This window comes from Pelobates fuscus, chromosome 5 (genome assembly GCF_036172605.1).
Source record: "Pelobates fuscus isolate aPelFus1 chromosome 5, aPelFus1.pri, whole genome shotgun sequence".
NCBI lineage: Eukaryota > Metazoa > Chordata > Amphibia > Anura > Pelobatidae > Pelobates > Pelobates fuscus.
Window position 1 is genome coordinate 192,590,172 of NC_086321.1, and position 25,109 is coordinate 192,615,280.

The 25,109-nt window shown below is 42.4% G+C and overlaps 1 protein-coding gene across 2 annotated transcripts in view; it reads right to left on the minus strand.

Annotated features, from left to right (window-relative positions):
• The window catches only part of NGDN (neuroguidin), a 124,697-nt gene that overhangs the window by 6,490 nt on the left and 93,098 nt on the right, over positions 1 to 25,109 (minus strand). Inside the window, exons 3-7 of one of the 2 annotated variants that reach the window (XM_063454889.1) lie at positions 21,724 to 21,812; positions 13,864 to 13,923; positions 12,597 to 12,668; positions 12,366 to 12,503; positions 388 to 525 (exon numbers count right to left, since the gene is read on the minus strand). In XM_063454889.1, the coding sequence (XP_063310959.1) occupies positions 388 to 525; positions 12,366 to 12,503; positions 12,597 to 12,668; positions 13,864 to 13,923; positions 21,724 to 21,812 (497 nt within the window). Of the gene's footprint in view, positions 1 to 387; positions 526 to 12,365; positions 12,504 to 12,596; positions 12,669 to 13,863; positions 13,924 to 14,037; positions 14,288 to 21,723; positions 21,813 to 25,109 lie in introns of those variants that run through there. The other variant, XM_063454890.1, reaches the window with a different exon arrangement.

The window sequence follows — 25,109 nt, forward strand, 5'->3', positions numbered from 1 at the left end:
CATAAGATCGCAGGACGTACTATGCCGTCCTGCGGCTTTTAGAGCCACCAAAATAAGGACGGCATAGTACGTCCTGCGGTCTTAAGGGGTTAATATGTGTATGCCTATAGTACAGTTTCCTTAAAAAAAACATTAGCACTTTATAGGTGTTGCATAAGTCATCCGTACTTGAACAATGCCAAACTCTATATATCAAGGCTCAATTTTCCACTAGCCATTGGCAATTGACCTATGCTGGGAATGTTATGGCTTGCATTGATGAGTAACTTATAACATGATAACTAACATGATATAACATAACTAACATGATGTGTTATATTTCAGTAGATACATGTATTCACGGAACACCTCACTCTAGCATCCAATTAGAGTATTTCTCACACTTACCTTACTCATGAGATTCTGGGGATTGGGTTTGAAACGTAGAGGATCATTCTCCCCAAGGCTCCCGGTCACAGCCGCTCTTACCAATTTATCTATTTGGTATTTTAGTTTCTGGTCAATAGGGCGCATCTTCTCCAAAACCTAAAAAGATATCATCAGGACTATAAGTCATCTGTCCAATGTGGAAGCAAATGTCTCATACAACATACAAGTGTTTTTATTATCCACTTTTCCCATATCGGCATTCTAAGTAACTTATTGCAAGGCACATTTTGGACACCTCCATATTAGCTTCCTGTCATAAAGCTCTGCCTTTTGCACCTTATAGTCAGCATAGAGAGCGCAAACAGAAAAGAGGAAAAATTACACAAAAAGTTTTTATTTCTCCTCTTTGCCCGGGTGCTCCCTTTTCCAAACTGGAAATAATCGTTATTTCAGGACAATAGATTAGGAGCATGAATAACAAGCTCCTAAACTAACCTACTATATACTCTGTAAAACAGCTGATACTGTGGACCAGTGATGGTCTGACGCTTCTCAGATGTGTCTGCTCCTCTTGAGTACCTGTCATTGCATCAGCCACTAGCGGCGATAGACCATTAGGTACTTCGGCCCTCTCCAGTCAGAAAAGGTCTCCAACTCTTTGAGTGCGCGAGCCTGTGGCTCGGAGATGCCGGCCACTACTCCGCTCTGGGACTGGAGTTTGGCCCTCTCTCACTCCTGACTTGCCACATTTTACAGTGACCATCTGGCACTTCCAACCATGGGCATAGGGTGACACTGAACTTACCAGCTTGAGTGTTTAACCTGCTCACCTTATGCTAATTATATGCCCTTTGTTACCAATGCATTGCTTCTTATTTTATTTTTACTATGTGTAGTGCCATATTATGAGAATGAGGGAGGTTTCTGTGGTTTTACCTTTCTCCTCTTGCAAATCTGACATGTTTTCGCCTATTACTTGAATATACTGTCAATTAGCTCAGCCTACTTTCATAGTTACTCACAAATCTCTCTCTATTAAAGTATTTTGTCTAAGCATGTTTATTATACTTACCAATTGAGTCATTATTACATGCCATGATATTGTTTAATTACCTATCTCAAACGAGGTCATAATTCTTTATTGACTTATGCTTTGTTATACCTTGACTTCTCTTGCTCACTTGTTAATGTATTTTGTGCTGAACTTGACTAAAAAAATAAAAAAAATAAAATTAAAATAAAAAGTTTACTCTCCTCATTTCTAGAGTCGGGACTCCTCCACTGCAGCCTCCAGCTTTCCCATTTGGTTCTTTCAGCATCCAAGCTGGCATAACCTGCAATCTCCTTCAGTTCATAGCTTCTTGAAGAAGCAACAGATTGAAACTATGATTCCAAGACAGAGTTTCACTCCGTTCTGAAGGAGGAAGCACCTCGAGTGCCTGTCAGGATGACCACCATTAGAGGTTTATTTAACCCTGCAATGTAAACAATGTAGTATCTAGTAACAGCTTTGTATTCCTTTGAGTACTGTATATTTTGACTATTGATATGTCCATTTGTAATATTGATTAAAACAAATGTCACTCAAGAAGATACCCGCTTGTGTAATGAGAAGATGCAGAGTATGAATCATGTAATTATTATTGACTTTATTCTATGTCAATCAACTCAACGTCAGCATGTCCCTGTCAGCACAATGCTTAGCATGAACAGGGACAAAAGTTACACATAGGTTATCTGCCCAGAAAATCCTAAAGATCTGAAACATTCCCCTGAAAAATAAGAATGAGATAAGGTTATAACCCTTCCTACCACAAACATACAAAAGAAAAGGGCAATAACAGTGTTTATTCTGCTATGATAATGAAAATTCATGCCCAGTATAGATTAGTATTAATCAATAACATCCCTTTAATGTGCAGCCTGTTTAACTTCAATTTTCTGATTACCATTATATACGATTGAAAATTAAATCATTTTCTCATGTAGACTGTGTGAGTCACAGGCAGGGGAGGTGTGGCTAGGGCAGGGAGAAAAAAAAAAAGTGATTTAACACCTGAATGATAGAGAATTGAGCAGTAAGGCTGCAGGGGCATTGTCCATACACCAAAACTATAACATTAAACAAAAGATATGTTGATGCTTATAGTGTCTCTTTAACCCCTTCGCGACCAAAGACGGAAATTGTCCTTGCGTTAAGGACCCTTGAGGGAAAACTTCCATCATTTACCAACGTTAACTCTAGATCTCACCAATCGCAGGGTTAATGCTGTTGCTGGGTGCCTCGGTGTTACAGGCAGGCCAGCAACCGCCAATAGCACTGTCCCAGCACATGTGATCGCTGTGACAGCCAGTCACAGCGATCACAGTGCTGCTGGGATTTCTGATCCTCCTCCCTCCACGTGTGTGTGTGTGTGTGTGTGTGTGTGTGTGTGTGTGTGTGTAGAGAAGTGGAGAAAGACAAAAATCGGTGCAACATTGCGTGCCATTTTAGTTTAAACTGCATTTTATTACTTTTAAAATAGTTTTAACCCTTCACTGCCTGCAGTGATCAGTATACTGATCACAGTATTAACTGATCTAATTTATTTTTACCCTCAAGAGTTAATTTTGATTTTTTTTTTTACCCTAAGGGGTTAATTATATTTAATTTGTTATTTTATTAATTTGATGTTGATTCTTTAGTTAGCTGGAGTGGGTGGACCTTAGTGGGAAATGGAGTGTTAGGCTAGTTAGGGACTAAAAGTTTGGAAAAGTATATTAAAAAAAAAAAACACGGGGAAAAAAATAAGTTTTTAAAAAAGTCAGAAAAACTAAGTTCAATTTACAGCTTCACAATGTCTAGAAGGTGCTGAGGAGGCCTATATTTTAGCAGCTGACTGACGCCACAGACACTGCCTCTGAGAGTGGTGATGACGCTTACAACAGAGGGCCCCGCAGTATCTGGCAGAGTCCACAACTGACATGGCTCATGGCGCTGGTGACTGGGAACCCCCTAATGATTTTACGCCTGACATCCCAGAGTTTAATGGTAATCCTGGAATTCAGTTGGACTTGGCTAACTACAGTGCACTGGATTTCATGCAGCTATACTTTGGGGGTGATATTTTAGGGGATATCGTCACCGAGACCAACATATATGCTGCGCAGTACCTGATACTTAATGATCAGAGTCTCATCGCTAGGAAAGGGAGTTGGTACCCCATCAGTGTGCCAGAATTGAAAAAAAAAAAATTGGGCACCAACTATGCTAATGGCAATTATTAAAAAGCCCAGCATCAGGATGTACTGGTCCAAAAATCCTGTATACAGCACCCCTATTTACTCCCAGACCATGAATAGGTCCAGATACGAAGCGATACTTTGCTTTTTACACTTCAGCAACAATTCAAAGTGGCCCCCCCAAGAGATAATCCTCAGTACGATAACCTCTATAAGATTCGCCCCCTAATTTCCCACTTCAACAGACAATTTGGCTCAGTTTACATTCCACAGAAAATATTTGTGTAGAGGAGTCTTTGATGAAATACAAGGGCAGACTGGGGTTTAAGCAATATATCCCGGTATGGGATAAAGTTATATAAACTTGTGAAAGTGCCAGTGGCTATGTTTACACCTTCCGTGTTTACGAAGGTAATGACAGCCACTTGGATCCCCCATGTTGCCCGGATATCATTGGGACTAGTGGGAAAATTGTATGGGATCTAATTATCCCATTGCGAAACAAGGGGTATTTATATATTGAGAACTACTAAAACAGCATCCCTCTTCTTAGGATGCTTTATTGCTTTGAAACTGAGGCCTGCGGCACGATCCGAAAAACATGTGTCGGTTTCCCAAAAGGTGTTCATGCCAACATCCATGCATACTGAGCACACTCGAAGAGTCGCAGTTTGCGGCAGACAAGAAACTAGGCGGGTGCCAGTCTGCATTAGGCAGTACAACAAGCATATGGGGGGAGTTTACCTGTCCGACCAACTGCTGCAGCCATATTTAATACTGAGGAAGACCAGGGCATGGTACAAAAAGCTTGGCATTTACCTAATGCAAATGGCAACACAAAATGCCTTTATTCTATACAAAAAGGCAAATGCTGAAATTAAATTCACATTTCTGGATTTTCAGTTTCAGCTGATTTCTGGGCTGCTCACGGAGTGCCCCACAGTGGGGAACCATCGGTCGGGCCTAGCGGCATAAAGGTTGAGACAGGTAACTTGTTTCTGCATACCACCAACCCCCAAAAAGAAGATACCCCAGAAAAGGTGCAGGTGGTGCTACCAGAGGGGCATAAGGACGGAAACCAGCTTTTACTGCCCTGATTGCCCCTCTAATCCCGGCATTTGTATTGGTAGCTGTTTTAAAGTTTTTCACACCCAAGGCGAATAAGTTGCAAATTGTATATCTTATATATTTATTATTTAGTTCTTCCGTTTTAAAGTTGCTCACAACGTTTAGGGCCAAGAAGGCTGCTGCAATTCTGACCTCTGACTGATTATTTTTTTATTTTTCTAATTTTATTTAGTTAGAGTGCATGGAAATTCATGGGAAATTGGGGAGTTTAGTGTTACGTTAGAGGTGAAAAGATTTAAAAAATAAAATAAAATTTAAAATAGAAAAAAAAATTAAAATTCATTTATAACATTTAAAGTTCTTGTATAAAAAGTTAAAAATGCTTAGGAAGTTCAGTGCCGAGGAGGATTCTGAATTCTATCAGCAGATAGAGTTGACAGACAGTGCCTCAGAGTTTGATGCAGGTTAATACAGTGATTAATAGGCCTTTGTGGGGTTGTTTGAATTATCAACCTACTAAGATGCTCTAAAATTGCACATGGACCCAGCGTCAAAATTCAAAGTAAAAATAAAATAAAAAATAAATAAAAAAACAACTGATATGGCTTGGTCGCCAAGGTACCCCTTCAACATCCACATATCCATGAAAAAGGTACACATGGGGGTATTGTTGTACTAAGACGACATAGCTGAGCAAAATATTAGGCGTTATACTGCTGTAGCATACACAAGGATTTCAAAATATACAGTAACATCTCCAAGTGTGTGTCAAAAAGACAGAAAATATGCTAATTGCTACTAGACGTGGTTCAAACTAGCAAAAAAATTATCCTGCGCCAAGGTTTAAAATATGCCATTTGAAATACCCTGGGGTGTCTACTTTTACAAATGGTAGGCCTTTATAGGATTTCTTTGAACAGTCAAACCGCTATAATGCCCCCAAATTGAAACATAGGCCCATCAAATCCATCTCTCAAAATTCTACTGTAAATACTGAAATAGACGATATTTGTTTTGGTGTTGGCGGTGTCACTTGTTCACAATTACTGTTCTGAGTCTTGGTGTGCTAGTAAGTAGTGTATGGAGTTGTGCTTTGGTCGGGTATGGTTTATGTTCGTATGTCTGCGTGCATGTGTGTCGCCCTCTAGGGGTTGTGGTCGTGTAAGGTGTGAGTCTGGTACTTGTGTGGGGCGGAAGAGGGGTAGAAGATGAAGAAGAGGGAAAAAAAAGGGGGGGGGGGGAGAGAAGAGAGGAGAGGCGGCAGGTGGGTATCATAGTCATCCGGTCACTCTTTGTGTCCCATCCCTGTTCCGGGGAGCTCTACTCCGCCGGTGCCCCAGGTGGTCTTCCCCCGCACGCTGCCCATGTGTTCCTCTCAGCGTTCAGATGCATTCAAGAGCGTCACAAAGTCATCCGAGGCGATGTGTCTTAGCCAGTAGAACCATCTCTTAAGAGGTTTCTCTTTGGCGTTTGCAGTCGTTGCCTTCAGGTCCTCAAATCTCCGGGTGTCTTCCACCTCCTCCACCCAGCGCTTGAGTGAGGGGGTGCATGGTTGCCTCCAGAAGATTGGGACTGTTGCTTTCGCTGCATTGAGGAGCCTTGGTATCACTGATCGTTTGTATGCTGGTGTGGGTGTGGTTGTATGGTGTAGTAGAAAAGGTGCCGGCGCCACTGGGATGTTTTCGTCTGTGGTTTCGTTAAGCACTCGGCCCACCGCTTCCCAGAACGGGCGGATGATGGAGCAGTCCCACCATAGGTGGAGGAATGATCCTGGCTCCTTTCCGCATCGCCAGCACGTGTTTGGTTTCGTGCTGTCTCTAGCATGTAGGTTTGCTGGGGTGATGTACCATCTCGTAAAGACTTTATACGAATTTTCTTGGAGCCTCGCCGACCCTGGGGTCTTCTGGGTGAGTGTAATGATCTTATCCCAGTCTGCGTCCGTGAGTGTTACGTCTAAGTCGTCTTCCCAGCGCCTAATGCATGGTGGTGCCAGAAGGTATCGTCCAGTCGTCAGTGTGGTGTAGATCTGGGAGATCGCTCTCAGGGGGGGTGCCTCCGACTGGCACAGGGACTCAAACTCTGTACAATCCTGCGTAAGGCTCGGTTGTTAGGGAATCGAGCGTGCATATATCTGTAGTTGTTCCCTTGCTATGGTGTGGAGGAAGGTGTGCCTTTGGTCCGGAAACAGGTCTGCAATTGGCTTTATAGAGCAAGGGTGTGTGAGTACGTCTATCATTCAGGGTATTGTGGTGTCGGTCCTCAATCTCAGGGTGGGTCCCATGTCTCCCGCCGGGAAATCTGGGTTTCTCCTGAGTGGAAGTAGAGGGCTCGGGTTTTGTAGTGAGGTAGTATTTGGGGCCGTTTTGGTGCCAGATGCGGAGGGTGACTTTCACAAATGGGTTCGCGTGCGGGGTGCGTTGGCTCGCTTCTGGGGTGATCCACGGTAGGGCTCGAAGGTCACAACCGGAGCTATCCGCTTCAAGTTGAACCCATAGCTTGTCTCTTGGTGCTGTCGACCAGCCGATGATTCGGGTGAGGTGGGTCGCAATGTAATACTTCCTGAAGCCGGGAAGAGCCAGTCCCCCTTTGAGTTTAGGGAGTGTCAACTGGGAGTGGGCTATTCGGGGGACTTGCCCTTCCAGATGAAGTGACGGACTGCCGCTTGGATGGATGTGAAAAATCTCTTCGGCACTGCGACTGGTATCGTCTGGAAGACGAAGAGGAATTTAGGGAGTAGGGTCATCTTCACCGCGTTGACGCGGCCTAGCCACGATATGTAGTAGGTGTTCCAGGCCTGAATTTCGGCCTGCGCAGTTTTGAGAAGTGGTAGGTAGTTGTGGTGGTAGAGATCCGCTGGGTTCGGTGTGAGCCATACCCCTAGGTATCTCATCTTGGTGGCGCACCAGCAGAAGGGAAAGCGGCGTCTGGGTGTGTCTAACATTAAGGTTTAAGATTTCTGATTTGCTGTAGTTGATGCGTAAGTTGGAGACGTTGCCGTATGTTTCGAATTCAGTCATGATTGTGTGTAGCGTCGTGGACGGTTGTTGTACAATGAAAATCAGGTCATCTGCATATGCCAGGACTTTGTGGTGTGATCGGCCTATACTGAGTCCACGGATCGCCTCGTTGCCTCTGATGGTGTTAAGGAATGGCTCCAGGGTTAGTGCAAAGAGCAAGGTGGGATAAGGGGCACCCTTGGCGTGTTCCGTTGTGGATGTGGAACGGGTCTGTGAGGGCTCCGTTGATGCGGAGTCTAGCCGTCAGTGCACTGTAGAGCGCCTCTACCTATTGTATGTATTTGGTGCCGATGCCCAGTCCCCGGAGGGTTTCGAAGGGGAATTCCCAGTCCACCCTGTCAAAAGCCTTTTCGGCGTCCGTGGAGAGGATCAGGGTCTGTTGGTCGGATAGCGCCGCTATGGAGATCAGGTTCAGTGCCCGTATGGTGTTGTCTCGGACCTCTCTTCCAGGGATGAACCCAGTCTGATCTGGGTGGACCAGGTCTGGGAGTAGTGGTGCCAAACGGTTGGCCAGCACGCTCGCCAAGAGTTTGACGTCCACATCCAGGACCGATATCGGGCGGTAGCTTGCGCAGGATGTTGGGTCTTTACCCTCTTTCCGGAGGAGGGTAATGTTTGCTGCCGTGAATGGGGTTGAGGGGGTAGCGCCATCTAGAATTGAGTTCAGAGCTGAGTGTAGTTTCGGCAGAAGGTCTGGTAGGAAGGTTTTATAGTATTGTAGCGGTAGTCCATCTGGCCCTGGTGCTTTCCCCGTCTTTGCTTTTCTGATTGCGTATGCCAGTTCTTCTACTGTTATGGGGGCCTCCAATTCGTCCCGGTTTGGGGTGGTTAATTGTTTCAGTCCGGCTGCATCGAGATATGCACGGATGGCCTCGGTCCTGCGGGGTGCCCCGTTGGCCTGTGCGTCACCTTGTAAATTGTAGAGGTCTTCATAGTATTGGGTGAACGCCGCTGCGATCTGGTTCGGGAGATGGCACATTTGCTGGTCAGTGTTTTTAATCTTGGGAATATATAGGTGATTCCTGCGCTGTTTCAGTAGGTTTGCTAGGAGTCTGCTGCATTTGTTTCCGTGTTCATATACCAGATGTTGGAATTGTTGGAAGGAGCGTTGGATTGCTCGGTTCAGGTGTTCGGTGAGCTGGGTGCGCTTGAGAAGTAGGTTGCGGTACGTGGAAGAGTCCATCGTCCGTTTGTGACAGTATTCCAGTTCCGCTATTTCCTTGTTGAGGTCTTGTACTTATTTGTTGTGTGCCTTTTTCCGCGTCGAGCAGTGCGCAATAAAATGTCTACGGAGCACTGCTTTGTGTGCCTGCCAGCACATCAGGGGTGTCGGGTCTTCGGTTTCGTTGGTGAGAAAGTAGTCCTGGATAGTTTGTTTTGTTGTTGTGACCAGGGTTGGGTCTGCAAGGATCGATTCATTGAGGCGCCAAGATACCTGGCAGGGTCGAAACAGGGGTGACTTGAGTCTTATACGAATGGGGTTGTGGTCTGACCATGATATGGGCAGAATTTCTGATTCCATGAGGAGGGGTAGATGGTGGTATGGCAGGAGGAAGTAATCTAGCCTGGTGTAAGTGGCGTGAGTCATGGAATAGAATGTGTAGTCCCTTGCGGTGGGGTTCAGCACTCTCCAGCAATCCGTAAGTTGGTGGTGGTGGTGTAGGAGCTGTACCCTCCGCGCGTGTCTGTTGGGTGTCTGTTGAGCGGGGTTTGCCGAAGTGTCTTGGTGATGGAGCGGTAAGTTGAAATCTCCGCCTATAATCATTGTGCCTTCCATGAAGCCCATCAAGGTGGTTAGTGTCGCCCGGAGGAATCTGTATTGGTTAGCATTTGGTGCATAGATATTCGCGAAGGTGTATGTCTGGTCGTGTATGGTCCCCTTCGCAAAGATGTATCTGCCATGAGGGCAGCGAAGTGTATCTGATTCGACGAATGGGATCCCCCTGGAGAACAGGATACCTACGCCCAGTGTGCGGCGCAGTGGGTTGTTGCTGAAGAATCCTTGTGGGTAGTTGCGGTCTCTTAGGGATGGTGTACGGTTCTCCTGAAAGTGCGTCTCTTGGATGAACGCTACGGATGCGTGGTATCGTTTCAGATCTCGTAGGAGTCGGGAGCGTTGTTCCCTTATGTTGAGGCCCTAGACATTGTATAAAATGGACGTTCAGATTTTCTTTGATGTAGCGGGCAGTCCCCGGGGCTTGCGCAAAATAAGGTTTTGTACAGGAATAACACACACCAACTTTATGAAATACACATGAAAAAGTTCTGTTATAAGTTTGTGTGTCAAAAAAAAAAATTTTACTCCAATATTTAGCAGAGATTGGCAGTGAAATGGCTATGTAAAAAGTGTCAAAATAACCTTAAATAGCCTGTGATGTCTACTTTATATAAATATATACTTTTGTGTACCAAAATCTAAAATTGCTCCACGTTAACTTTATTTTACTCCTTGTGTTTTGTGACCTGTAACTACCAAAAAAAATAAAAAACGTAAAATCCTAGACACATTATATATTCTGTAAATCATAACTAAATTAATTATTTGTAATTACTTTCCTTAACCTGCACCAAATATGCACACATTATTATTGCAAAAACTGTAAAAATAAACACAAAAACAATAGTTATTTTTTGGCATTTTTGTTTTATAATAAAGATTTATATATGTATGGTACATCAATTTAAAGTCTTTTTGTCCTTTAAAAAAAACGGTATATAATGTGTTTGTGCAATAAAATAGTAAAATGCAAATTGCAGTTGAATGTGATGTGAAAATTACGGTCCTTAAGTGCAAGACAAGATTTTGAAGCTGTGTCCTTAAGGGGTTAAACTGTTTACATATGGTTTAGCCCTCTTCTTTCATCCAAGTCATCGGCTTCAATGCAGAAGCTTTTGACTGGTTGCTGGCTAAGAGCATCAGTTGATGCGCTAAAACTGCATCAGAAGAAGCTCTTTGGTCTTCCCAATTATCCTGTTATTTCACAATACTATCCCAGCCTGTTCTTGGCTACACATGCACCCTGATTCTAATGTGTCTGTGAGTGATTTGACTAGCAGCCTTATAATATAAGTGGTGTTTCAGCCATCATCAGATTCACAAGACTGCTGACAATCAAGAGGCACAACATGAAAATAATGAAAATTAAAATAATTAAAAATTCAGAAATACAAAACTGTATTCCTAACACTTGTATCTCTGTCCCAAGTTATAGAGGTCCCCCCACCTCCCAAAAAAATAATTAAGAAGAAGAAAGGTAAAAAAAATAAATAAAAAAGGGCCAGCTGCTCAAATATTTTTTTTAATCCTCCATCAAGTGTGCATTGGAAGCACATTTATTAGGTTTTTTTCCTTCCAAAAAAAGAAAATCATTGAATCAATGCCTCCTATGGGGGCTGCAACATCACGTGAAGGAGTATTACTCAGTCGTTGCAGAGGAAGTGCCTGCATTGACTATCAGCTAAACAGCCACTGGAGGAGTGTTTAACCCTTCAAAGTATTGCCATTTTTCTGGGGAAAAAAAAGCAGTTCATTACCTTGAATGATTTAAAAAAATGGCAGGATCATTTCACGCAGGCCACTTTATTAAGATGAAGTGGCCTGTTCTTTAAATGGTTACTCCAACTACCATGACCACTTCATGTTTAGAAATTGTCATGGTGGTAGGAATCTGTATGTGCAGCATGTAAGATTGGAGCCCTGCAGATTCAGAGCAATCTGCATATGTTGTATCGGGTGCTTGTTGCACTCCTGGCACACATGATTTATGCAGCCCATAACTCTCATTGAGCCTGCCAAATATGAATTCTGTGCACAAATTGCTTCTCCCTTGCAGGCAGCACGCTTGAAAGGGGAATCACCAGGATTCCATTCTGTGACAATTACTACAATTAGTTGTTTTTTTTTTATCATCCCCCTCCCTGATTCATAGCACATGCATGCGCTATAAGCCAGTAAAAAAATAATAGGTTAGAGTAACCCTTTAAGCAGAATAATCTTACTTTACACCTCAACCAACCCGGGCATAAACAGAATCTTTAGCATTCTCTTATAAATGACCCACTCCGATATTATTCGTCACATTGTAAGTGACCCTCACAAATACAGAATTGGATTTATTTACATGAACATTCAATAAGATTTAGGTTTAATGCTCAAACACTAACCTAAAAAATTCTTATAATTCTATTAAAGGAACACTACAGGGTCAGGAACAAAAATATGTATTCCTAACCTTGTAGTGTTACAAACACCATATAGCCCCCTGCCCCACCCCAAATATAGTAAATCTTACGTTTATTGCAGATGCCCCTGATCTGCTTGCTTGGCTGACATCATTAGAAGTTATAAACTGAGCCAATCACAATCCTTTTCCATGGCTAAGATTGCCAATTACTCGCCAGAGCAAATGCAATAAGATGTAGTTGTTCTGGTGACTATAGTTTCCCTTTAACATTTAAAATACAAAATTATCATATGGCTTGCAATAAATATTTGGCATTTTATCGTCGAGGCTTTGCTGCAGATTTAATTCAAACTGGATCTCAATACTATATTCTCCTGTAATGCATGCCAGTAGTTAAAACCCCCACTAATTTCATCCTTAAGATGTACTTTTTTGTTGACACATGTTCAAACTATTTCCTCATAGAAACATGCTTTTCCCAAAGCCAAATTGAATTTTTTCTTACTGTGCGCATCTCCACCAGCCTCATGATCCCTGGATTTCCATTTATGTGTCTTCCACATGTCTTCTCCAGAATGAGCTGGGTTAAATCCTGCATATACATCAGCAGGAGCTGATCCTTCAACTCCAAGAAGCTTAAACCCTAGGGAAAAACAATACATATAGTGGAGTAGCATCCCTGTGCTCAAAATAGCCCAGTTACAAAACACTGCATACAACATTAAGCAAGTCTTACTTTTTCTGTGGGATAAATGCCATTTCGGATTTTCTGCGTTAGGTTCTGTACGTGGGCTGTAACTGCTGTAACCTGCAAAGACAAAAACACTTTCAAATGACTAAGCATTAGGTAAATTAACATTTGTGGAGCTGCGACAAACTTAGAACAGTAGCAGCAGCTGAATGCTTAGTCTCTGCAATGCTGGGAGCTCAGACTTAGGGGAAAAACAGGATGTTGTAGGTTCAAACAGCTGTAGGTTAGGAACAAAATGTACAGTGTAACAGGGAACCGTCTTTCTCCGAAAATAAGATCGGATCTTATATTAATTTTTCCCCTGAAAAAAAAAAAAAAGGACACTAGGGCTTATTTCGGGGGGAAACGTGTGATAGAAAGCAGATCTATGTTCGGGGGAATTCACCCAAACATAGATCAGTTCACTAGTGCATGGGATCCTGCAAATCTATGTCCGGGAAAACTTTCTCGAACATAGATTAGCTTACTCGCTAGTAGAATACCGCAAATCCATGTTCGGTGAAACTTCCCCAAACATAGATTAGTTTACTCGCGAATGTAATCTTGCGTATCCTAAATCGGGGAAACTTTCCCAAACATAGATAAGCTTACTCGTGAATGGAATCCTGCAAAGCTATCCCCGAACATAGATAAGCGAACGACTAGGTCTTAATATCAGGGACATCCCCCGAAAATAAGCTAGGGCTTATTTTCAGGGTAAGTCTTATTTTTGAGAAAACACAGTATACAGTCTGGTGAGGAAATATATAGCAAGGGACTCGTAAAGTGGTTGGGTAAATAGCATATATACAGGGTAGCACACATTACAAAGTGTGTAAATAAGATGTAGACTACAAAATAGAGAATAAGGAACAGCACAAACATATAGATTTACACTTACAAGGCTACTTAAAGGGACACTACAATCAGCATCACTATGATATTAGCGATAAATTATTGATAAATAATAATAAACATCAGCACCCAAACCACGTTCTCTCATTGAGCTATAGCAGGGGTGCCCAAACGGTAGATCCCCAGATGTCTTTAAACTTTACATGATGCTTTGTCATTCTATTTGCATGGAGAGCACCATGGAAGCTGTAGTTTTACAACATTTGGGGGATCTACCTTTTGGGCACCCCTGGTCTATAGGGTGTTCACACAGCTAGGATCATTGCATATTATGCCGACAGTATTTGCGGTGTTGAATGGAGGAGGCTGGCTGTATGACCATTCACTGTAATGGAGCATGTCCTGCTGGGCTCACTACCTGCTCCTGGAGGTTGGACAGCAGACTCTGTGCGGCTGGGAGGTCCTCGGACACCGTAACCTAGAACAACAGACGCCATGTTATATTGATATATGCGGACATTCCCACCATCACATTGTATATTAATGTAAACACGGTCTGCTAGCAGCACATGGCTCCCAGCCCCGCTCTCACCTCGGGAGCCGCCATGTTGCTCTCCGGCTGGGAAGCATGCAGTGGGCGTGTCCCACGTGGCAGCCAATCAATAAACTCCTCCAGCCGGCAAACGGAACTTCCAGGAACAGTTCCCCGCAACCCACCAATCAGAAAGCAGCTGCTCTCGCTCTGCCAATAACAAGGGCTCTGACGGATACTATCCAATCAGAGCGTAGTATGCTTGAAGAATCGGTATCCATGTTTAATTAGGGCGAAATATTTTTTCATGAGGGATTCATAACGATGGTGACGGAACTCGTCATATTCGCGCATATCGCATGTTACAGAAAAACTGTAATTTAGCCATGTTCATTCACAGCCCAGGAAAATGCCTGCTTGTGCTTTCTGAATGTTTCATGGAACAAACACGCCATAATGTCACACCAGCGCCCTCTGCTGGACTCGGCAAGGTATAGCGCCAGGTGTCTTTATAACATCACTACACATAGGTAATCAGGAATGGTTTTTAACCTTTCAGTACAAAATAAATATTCATTTTCCACTGTCTGATAAGCTCTCTGTCAGGATTATCCAGTAACCTGTGAAAAATTAACTATTCTGTTTTTATACTTTCTCCGTACAGCATATTTTTTCTTTTAGTATTTGTGAGCTGACATGAAGCTTTGTGTGAAATGGTAAGCTGGTATGCGTTTGACCTAGATGCCATAGCTGCTGTGTGACTTTTCTGTTATCCTTTCTGTTACTAAGATGAGTTTTTACAGAACAGTAATATTTTGTTTGCCGTATTATATCTTTCTTTTTTTCCAAGGCCTCGATTCTATATTATCAGTAAAACCAAATCAAAAGTGATCAACTGGGTTTGGACGATATTTTTTATCTAATTTCACTAGAATTTCATTTTAACAGTTTAAATTCTAGAAGCCGAACCCAAATGAACAGATCGGCTGCAACAGCAATATGCTCTGTCAAATGTGCATTGGAAGCACATTTCTCAGCCTTTTTTTTAATAAATAAACCTGTTAGTCATTAAAAAGGAAAATAAATTAAAAAAAAAAAAAACCTATGGGAGTGAAAATCACTCTCACACTAGTAATAGGGAGGTTTGCAACCGCTACGTGTCCCCACACGCTATGGTGAGAGTGGAGGAATGTCTGCTAAACAGCGATCATCCAGCGGCTACTAGTGATAAAAAAAATAAGGCCAGCGACCCATTAGCTAGGAACTCATAGGGAGACTTGGTAGAAAAGCAGGAATGGTTGACTTGTATTTCAGGGTATATACATTTACAAAGAGGAAGATAGCTTCAAACAAACCCAACATGTTTTCCTGGACAAATAACTTTTACATGCAGATGGGCGACATATAAAATATTATTTTTGTGTTCTCCCTATCAGCATGAACAGGTGATATATGTAGCAGACATACCAATTATTGCAACCATTCTTTTTTTTAGTTTATTGTCATCCAAGGATGTGGGAACATCATATAAAATGCACAGTGTTAGACTGGGTCACAGGGGTACTGATTGAATATTGTGTTTATATTTGAGGTTGTAAGTTTGTGATAAATCCTCTTGTGCATACTTCAGTTTCTGACCACTATTCCTCTATGCAGATGCAGTTTATCTATGTATGGGATATGTGGGCATTGTTTTAATTCTGCTCCAATTAACACATAAATTCAGGACTTGACCCTCTAATAATTCAGAAGCTAGGGCCCAAAGTTAGAAGTCAGGCATAACTTCCATTACCAAAACGCACAAAGGCACACACATCTCTCTTTCACACACCTAATCAAACTAACACTATAGCGTTAGACATACAAGCATGTATTCCTAACATTATAGTAACCTGCTAACTAGTTGGGTACAGGCCATCCACCCATGTTAAGGAGGAAGATGAATTTAATTACCTCGTCTGTGGCTATATACTTACTATCTGAGTCCAATGGGGGCTAGTCCAGACCTATAAAAAAGAAACAAAAAGTAACATCAAGATAGTCTAGTAATTCAGATATGCTGGATGGAGTGATTATATATAAGTGCACACTCACATTTATTAGAGCCTATTGATTGCTCTTAATGAATAGCGTGGAGTGGAATAATACCAATTGTTGGTATGTTCCCAACTAAGGAAAATGATGTCCAAACATTAGGATAAAAGGGATAAAAGCATGAAGATCCAAGGGTAATATAAATATACTGTTTTTGATTGAAAACTGCTTATAAAACAGAAAAATAAAACAAAGTAACAAACTAACATGTTTACTCTATTTTATAGGCTTTACTGCAAAAGGCCCTTCACTGTTTATATCGCAGAATACAAATTTGAAAATTTTTATGTCATCGTTACGTGACCATCAAGTAATTAATATAAATACTAATCATATTTATTCATAAAAGTAGAAAGCAAAAAGAGAAAGGGTTCACAATTCTCATCTGTAATTTAAAATCCAAAAAATGAAGTCTATGGCCAGTAAAGGGAAGAAAAAAAAGCAAAGGGAGAAGGTACCAAAAATCGTGTGATTGGCACTGGCCCGGGAAAACAAATAGCATATAGGTGGCAGCAATATGGCTTACATATAAAGTTAGGTAAAGGGACTGGAATATTTGTAAAAACGAGGGCTGGAAAAGGAAAGCCAGCCCCCAAACAGAGAGTAGCAAGAAGTCAGTCTATATCTCACTACAGTGCAGTGTGCATTACAAAAACCTGAAATCCTTATATCTTTCACCCCAAACCTCCCCAAATACACAAAATGTCTTACGTTTTATAGGGGGAGGCTGAGTGTGCCTCTATGTGCGTGTGAATGTCCCGCTCCCCCAATTTAAAATTGAGGTCTATATGTGTCAACATACTGACCATTTCTGCAAATTGAGTTGGGATTTGATTAGAATTAATGGTCTCCTTAATGCTGAGAAGTACAGGCAGAATATTACCCATCATGCAATACCAGCAAAGAGGCATCTTATAGGCCCCAAAATTATTCTGCAGTATGACAATAACCCCAAACATACTGTCAGAGTTTAAAGAAGAACAAAGTGTCATTGAAGTGTTGGTGTGGCCCTCACAGAGCCTTTATCACAATATCATTGAATCTGCCTGGGATTAAATGAACATACAGAAACAGAGGTAGCCTAAATCCACAGAATTGTGGTTAGTTCTCCAACATGTTTGGAACAACCAATCTGCTGAGTTCCTTACAAAACTGTATGCAAGTGAACCTAGAATAATTACTTTTTGTAGATGAGTAGTCACACCACATATTGATTTTTCTTTTGTTCACTCACTTTTCACTTTTGCGTGCATTTTTTTAATTGATAAGAAGTTAAGATTTCTTTTTTTTTTTTGTTTGTTTGTTTTTTTAAGTATTCTTTCTTTACAGGATTTTTCAATACCTGCCGAAAACATTTGCACAATGCAATACTATATTTATACATATATAGTACGTGGAGGCAGTTACAAGGAATTTGTATTTTAAGCAGAGTGTAACTTGTATATGATATGATCGGTTTTAAAAATTCTAAATGCTCACAGCTGAAGAGTTAAAGTGCTTATTTAAAAGACCAATTTAAAAATGTAGATTCCCCAAGCTCCACAAACAGAACTTCCCCCTTCCCCCTCAAGTTCCAACCATGGAATAACAGGGATGCTTTCATTAAACCCCAGATCACCCAAAACTGAGCCAGGGATTACGCACTGTTCTGGAACACAGCTGCTGTTACTGACACTCCTCCCAGTCTTTGTCTCACTTATATGATGATAATGTTTAATTCTCTTTATTTCAGCACTTATCTGCCTGCTATTAAATATAACTGTCTCCTTCCTTCACATTCTCACTCCCCACAGCTCTACTAACATTGCACGCTCACACCCCTTGGCTTTTCCTCTTGCTCACAAACTTTGCATTCTATGTTTTTTCACTGACTACTGATATATGTTCCAGTTCTCTTTTTTACTCCCATTGCACATTCCTGGTGCTCTTTCTCTATTTACTTGTTGTGCCACTCACTTCTCCCCTACTAGCATGGTGCTCTTCAACTCACTGATATATTTCCTGGGCTCCACTCCCACTGAGTTGTACTGCTCTCTCCTACACACAATTCTCCCACTCAATGCTCCGCTCTCCCTATGTTCTCCCACATTCCCATTTTGCCCTCTCTTGCTTCTATTCACCTCATCTTGCTTACATTATAACACAGACAGCAGAGCTTCCTAGTATCACTGTCCAGAGATGTTTATTTGTAGCTTTGTCTGCCCACTAAAGGCATAACGTGTCAGTGATATGAGAACAGAGAGGATGTATCCACATTTAGAAACTCATTCCTTTTATCTTCATCATGCCCTTAAACAGTAAGATGGGAATGTAGCACTTTTGCTGCCATATCTTGCCATTCATCTTTCATTACGCATCAGGGTCTATTCACTAAACTCTGAATTGAACCAAATATGAGACACATGGTAAAATGAAGGCAGTAATACGGACTTGGGGGGGTCAACGCACAATCCTGAACGGACGCCATTTAAAACAACTCCTCACCAAACTCTCCAAATCTGCCAAATATCTCCTTTCTGACTCACCATCCAGCCTCAAAAATCCGGGTATTGTTACCTGGACACCAAGCTGCATCGACCGATGCCTTTCCTGCACACACCGTAGGAAACCAAGTCTAAACGCAGAACTGGGGCCTGTTACACCCAAACGCCACAAGGTTTTGAGGCACTCCTTTACGACTTCCTTGGAGAAAGTAGTCCAACAGAAACAAACCAATACCAGCCAGCATCACAGCCTCCTACCCCGGCAATGGGGCGACAGAGATATCGGAGCAATACTCCAGAAACCTACCACATCCAAAACAAAACCAGTGGAGGTTCAACATCCTGCAACAGGGACTACCCCACAGGGGAGAGCACTGACGAGGAGGCCCTGACAGCCCCTCAACCTGAGCAAACCTGAGCCTGCAGCACACAGATAGCTCAGCTCTTACAACGAAGGGAGACCTCAAAATCTCCCTCTCTGACCTACACAAAATGATGGCGGCAGATCTGGCACTCCTCAGGACAGAGATTCAGGCCAACACAGACCAAATCAAGGCCTCAGAAGAGGACATAATAAACGTACAGTGAACAACCTCAGTGGCTCAGTCCAACAAGTCCACGTTCACCAACACACCCTGAGACTGACATCCATTGAAGACCAGCAATGCCGCAACAACCTAAAGATCCGTGGAAACCCGGCCAAAATTGTGGCTGACGAGCTACCTCACTATATTCGGAGGTTACTAGCCTCCATTCTACCACCATAGGTGGCAAGGAAGATTACCCTAGAGGGTATTTACAGACTCACTAACACAGCCAGACCCTCTTCAGCATGGGATGTGATCGTACGCTGCACCTCAATGGCAGACAAGATCACCCTCATTTCAGCACTACAAGACAAAACACTATTACCCTTTGAGGATTCTCATCTGTGCTTCTTCCAGGACCTAACCAGAGCAACCTTACAGTGGCGCAGATCCATTGGCCCCGTCACCACCCACCTATGCTCTGCTGGTGTGCCTTACCGGTGGGGGACCCCCGGCTCCCTCGTTTTATCTCAAAATGGAATTATCCATACACTCCGCTCACTCGCCAAAGCACGAGGCTTCTATGAGGCCCTGGGACTGCCGATGCCAAACCTGAGCCTAAAGGCACAGACATCAACTGGGACCTGGGACCTAGCCACAGTTGCACCCTTTGTCCCGGGAACTGGAGGCTCCACAATGACAAATACCTTACTATCTCGGACATACCCTACTACTCCTGCCACCTCAAGGAACCCGAGAACCAAGCACCGGTTCCTGCTTATTACAAAGCTTACATGTTTTGCCCTGAGTTTAACCATTTGAATGTTGTTTTCGATGGTTGATATGTCACAGAGCTAGGTTCCGCTTTACCACAGAAGGGCCTAGATAGGAGATACAATAACCGCAAAAGATTATTCCATTTGTGAGAAGTAATCTCTCCCCCCTCCCCCAAGACCCCGTAGGTTAGGGGTAATGCCGACACAGACATAGCTGGTTACTTGACTCCTTCACCAGAAACACACAGTTTACATTCAGCATGCACCCGACAATAGGATGCAAAACATCTCATAGTGTAGCCAGTTGTGCATGTAGATTTGCCCACATGACTGCACTGGTAGGATTATGCTATATTATGCGATACTATGCTATTCTAATAACTTGATAACTCTCGCATATAACGCTCCCAACACTAGGCCACTCAGAATGGCAACGATTTAAAACTCTCACACTCCCCTCCGAGTTTGCAAAGGGCATAGATTGCTAATTACAAAAAAATTAATGCTTGTACTCTGTCATATAATACCTTCATTTTTCTTTCTGTTTATAATGCCTTATAACGACAAAAAATTCATAATGTTTAACAATACATATGCATTGCAAAAATAAAGAATTATAAAAAAATTATTATAATAATAATAATAATAATAATAATAATACGGACTTGGAAAAACAAATCTCCAAATCTCCATAGTCACAGCTTGTGTAAATTTCGCAATTCATTTTAAAATTTGCTACAATTTAGACTTTAGTGAATAATCCCCAAAGTGTTGGCTCCATCATATATTATATCTGAGTAACATTAGTAAGGAAAAACAGTATAGACAGGGTGGATACATGATGCCTATATAGTCCTTCTATTAAATATGGGCAGCATTAGCACACCCTGATATTATTTGTTTCTATATTACACACTCCCTTAAGTCTTTTCTCTTTGTCACAATGACTGTACAAACTGTTTGTATATCACAATTTTACCATACATATTGCTTCCTTTACACAAATTCTCCATACAGGCTCTATCCTGTAATACAAAATCAATCTGCATGCTACATTTTCTACCAAAACTCACCAAGCATGGCTGTGTCGTGTCACCAACTCACCATGCATGGCTACATCTTGCTCTTTGTACCACAAACCCACCATTTATGGCTTCAGTCTGTAGCACCACTTCCCCAAAGAATGGCTGCATCTAGTGCCACCACATCCAGTACCACCACCTTCCCAAAATAAGCTGCATTTAGTACCACCATCTACCCAATAATGGCTCCATCCAGTACCACCATCTACTTAAGAATGGCTCCCTCCAGTACCACCACATCCCCAAGAATTGCTGCATCCAGTACCACCATCTCACAAAAATGGCTCCCTCCAGTACCACCATTTACCCAAGAATGGCTCCCTCCAGTACCACCATTTACCCAAGAATGGCTCCCTCCAGTACCACCATTTACCCAAGAATGGCTCCCTCCAGTACCACCATCTACCCAAGAATGGTTCCATCCAGTACCACCATCCCAGTACCACCATCCCAAATAGATGCACCCTGTACACCCTGTAGTTTACAGTGTATGCACTTTCATGCCTAGCTCACTGTCAATGTTCCTCTCAATGTATCATACACTAAATGTATCATACACTAAACATGCTGCCTACAATGCAACATTATTGCACAGACTGCTACCACACCATACTGATCCACTGTTCTGGAAACGGTGGGACTCCTTGTTCCCTTATGCCACACACAAACAAATATTCTTGTTCTGTCTAACATTATGTAACATGCACCTTATTATCAGGTTATTTCCCATTTACATATGTGTCTTCCATAGGTTTTTGTGTAAATAAAATAATTTCTTACTTACCAAAATAACAATCACATTAGGTTTGAGCCACAATGTTGTCAATATAATATTTATATTTACATTACCAATCCAGCTTCCATCAGGATGCACTGAAAACAAAGGAAAAAATAGGATAAATCGGCTCACATCATCCTTGCAAAATCGAGTGATATGCGGGTACACTATAGGCCAATACCTGGAACCATATCTGAACAATGTGATCACGCATACCTCATGTCACATTTCCCCCCACCAAAATATAGTGTATATTAAACTCCCGTCTTTCCACTTCACAGGCTGATGGGGAGATGTATATGGTTGTGTTTCCAGTAAGTGAAACATTTCTATCTGAATTCCATGGGATAACTGGTCTCCATTATCTCTCTCCAGAGAGCAGCAATGCTTTATTAGAGGGACTGGATACAATGTAATCACAGCGATTAGACTAAAGCACTAACTTAGGCCCAAAGTCAGTTCTGCATTCCAGGCCAGTAATGTGCCAACACCAAGCATCACATCACATGTACACAGAAAATGTCTATTCATTAACAGTCAGAGTTGTATGAACGTATACCAAGTGAACTGACTGAAGTATGAACATGAGTGTTTTAAATTGATCCCCGGAAATAGTCACAATGATAATAAAACAGTTTGAGATATATTTTGTTCCAAGCAATGTCACCTACCCGAGGGTGAGATGCAGAAAAGAGGTGTGAATATTATCACAGTAGCTTTCATGCTGCTTTTTGAAGGATTTAATCAGTGATGCATTAATAACTGGCTTGGCATTTTACCCGTATCTATGGAGGATATGATGCCATCAGAGGCTTGGGTGAGGAAGGTATACCACTCTTCTTTTATTAAAAGGTAGCTGGCAGGATATTATTAACCTATTCAAAATCAAATTGGAACCTAATCTGCTCAAAGTATATATATATTAAAGAAACTCTCAACGCACCAAATTACTACAGTCCACTACAGTGGTTATGGTGCAGGCAGTGCTCTGGAGCCTGCCCAGAGTAACTTACTTGGGTCTCGCTTAACCCACCCAGTCCAGGTGAATCCGGTTATCTCCACTTAGCTAAGCAGGGCCATGCAGGGCCATGCTCCTTTGCTAAAGGTGTCACCTGAGCAGTCACATACAATCAGTAAGGATCTCCCAGGCTTATCTCATTGAAAACATCCAGCTTTTTTGTCATCCTGGGATTTGGGTAAGTTGTCAATCAATTCTAAAACAATTTGATAAATTACTCTGGAAGATGCACCTGGCACCATAACCTCTATAGTGGAATTTAGTGATTATGGTGCTTTATTTTGTAAATGAATTAAATAACTCCTCACATTAACAAAAAAGTTACTGTAAAAAAAAGTGGGGGGGCGGGGCCGGATCGCAATGCCGAGAGATCACATCCAAGACGAGCTCCTGCGGACCACCGATGTTAATGGCTATGAAAAGCCTCAAACTCACCCATCCGCAGTCTGGAAGCAACTGTCCTGCGGGCGAAGTGGTGCCAGTGCTGAAGCCTCTATGAAAACAAGAGTAACAAACCCTGAAAGGGCTAAGCAGCACATGAGGCCTACCCGGGCGGTGAGTAAGGTGGACGGCCGCCGCCTTGCTATCCTGCCCTGTGGTTTCCCTCCGGAGCTCCAACGCCACGTGGTAAGGGCCCCGTTACCCTCCCTTTGGACCGGCGGGGGTCATCCCGGTCCCAGGAGACCGTCCCCGTGACCTACAGCGCCCGGGTCTGGTGGGGCCCCAGCTACTAATATGGCGGGCGAGGGAGGTGAACCTGAAGTGGCGGCACAGCCAGGGACCACCAACGCACAGTGGAACAGAACCCCCGATGCAGCAAACCCCCCACAGCAACCAAACCACTGCCCAACCTTCCAGCAAGGGGGACCCCCGGTCCCAGCGGCAATGAGCAGACGGACACAGCTATCCGGTCCCTCACCAAGCAAAGCCATGTACCCTGCCGACCAGCGTGACACCCATGCACTCCTGCAGCCTTCAGAGGAAGATCGAGCAGAAGAGAGATCATACACAGGGAGAGCATTCATACCCCCTATTAACAACCATGCTGAACTCACCACTACCATGCTAAAGGCCATGCAAATAGGGGTCTGGGTAAGCCTGGACTGTGTGGGAATACTCTTGGGGCCTGGGCTGCACATAGGGGGGAAGGCTCCTGTAAATCCTGTAACTTAAGCAACTTGTCACGCTCTCAATCTACAACACTCTATGATAATCATTAACGCATCTCTAACCTGATAACATGTTAGCCACAGCATTGTAAAGCCTGTTTATTGATTGCATGTCTAAGTCTCATATGTTGATCTATATTCATCATCTCTATCATTAACTATAAAAAAAAACAAGTGCACGTAACCTCGAAACCCCACTGTTATAAATGTTGAAAACCAGTGTGAGGAATGCCGTTGGGGTACCTCGTGTATGTTGTGTTATTTCTTTGCACTGCAAAAAATAAAAATAAAAAAAAAAGTGTCTCAAACTTGTTTATTTGTAATTTAGCTTAAATAGCTTCTTAAACATACGGAATAGGAGCAGTGTCTCTTTAAAGGGACACAATAGTCACAAGTACACCTTTAACTTAATGTATCCGTTTTGGTGTATAGATCATACCCCTGCAGTCTCACTGGTCATTTCTCTGCTGTTTAGAAGTTAAATCAGTTTTTTTTTTTTATACAGCCCTAGTTACATCTCCTCTGCATGTCACTTACACAACCTTCCTAAACACTTCCTGAAGAGAGATCTAATGTTTAAACTTCCTTTATTGCACATTTTGCTTAATTTAGAATTTCTAATTTCCTGCTCTGTTAATAGCCTGCTAAACCCTACAGGAGACTCCTGTGTGTAATTACATTTCAATTTAATTCTATACACCAAAATTGCTTCATTAAGCTAAACAAAAACAACAATATATGTGAAACACAACCCCAGTGAGAAATGTATAAATTTGGAGCAAACCGGGACTTCCCCTGAATTTTGGGTGAAGTGTCCTGGATGAATCCCCGAAGACTTCCTCTTGTCTTCAATAGATATATGCAAATAGGATAGGGGAAAATCTGCTAAACACAAGCAAAATAAAGAAACATAGCGTATAACTGTGTGAGGACTGGTATTAATGTGTAATCACAATTGGACACTCACAAATTATTGGAGTTAAAACAGCCTTGAAAGGTATCTCTTTCTTCAGTATCCAATGTGTTGTCCCTCCTCACATATTCATCGACGAATGGATGTATATATCTCAGAAGAAAAAATATATACAGAAATTGTAGTGCACTTCCAGAGTTTAAGTAAAAAAAGTTTTAATAACTTACATTTAGGTAAAAAATAAACAGCATGTCACCATAAGACGTCCTACGCGTTTCGTCCTTGGACTGGA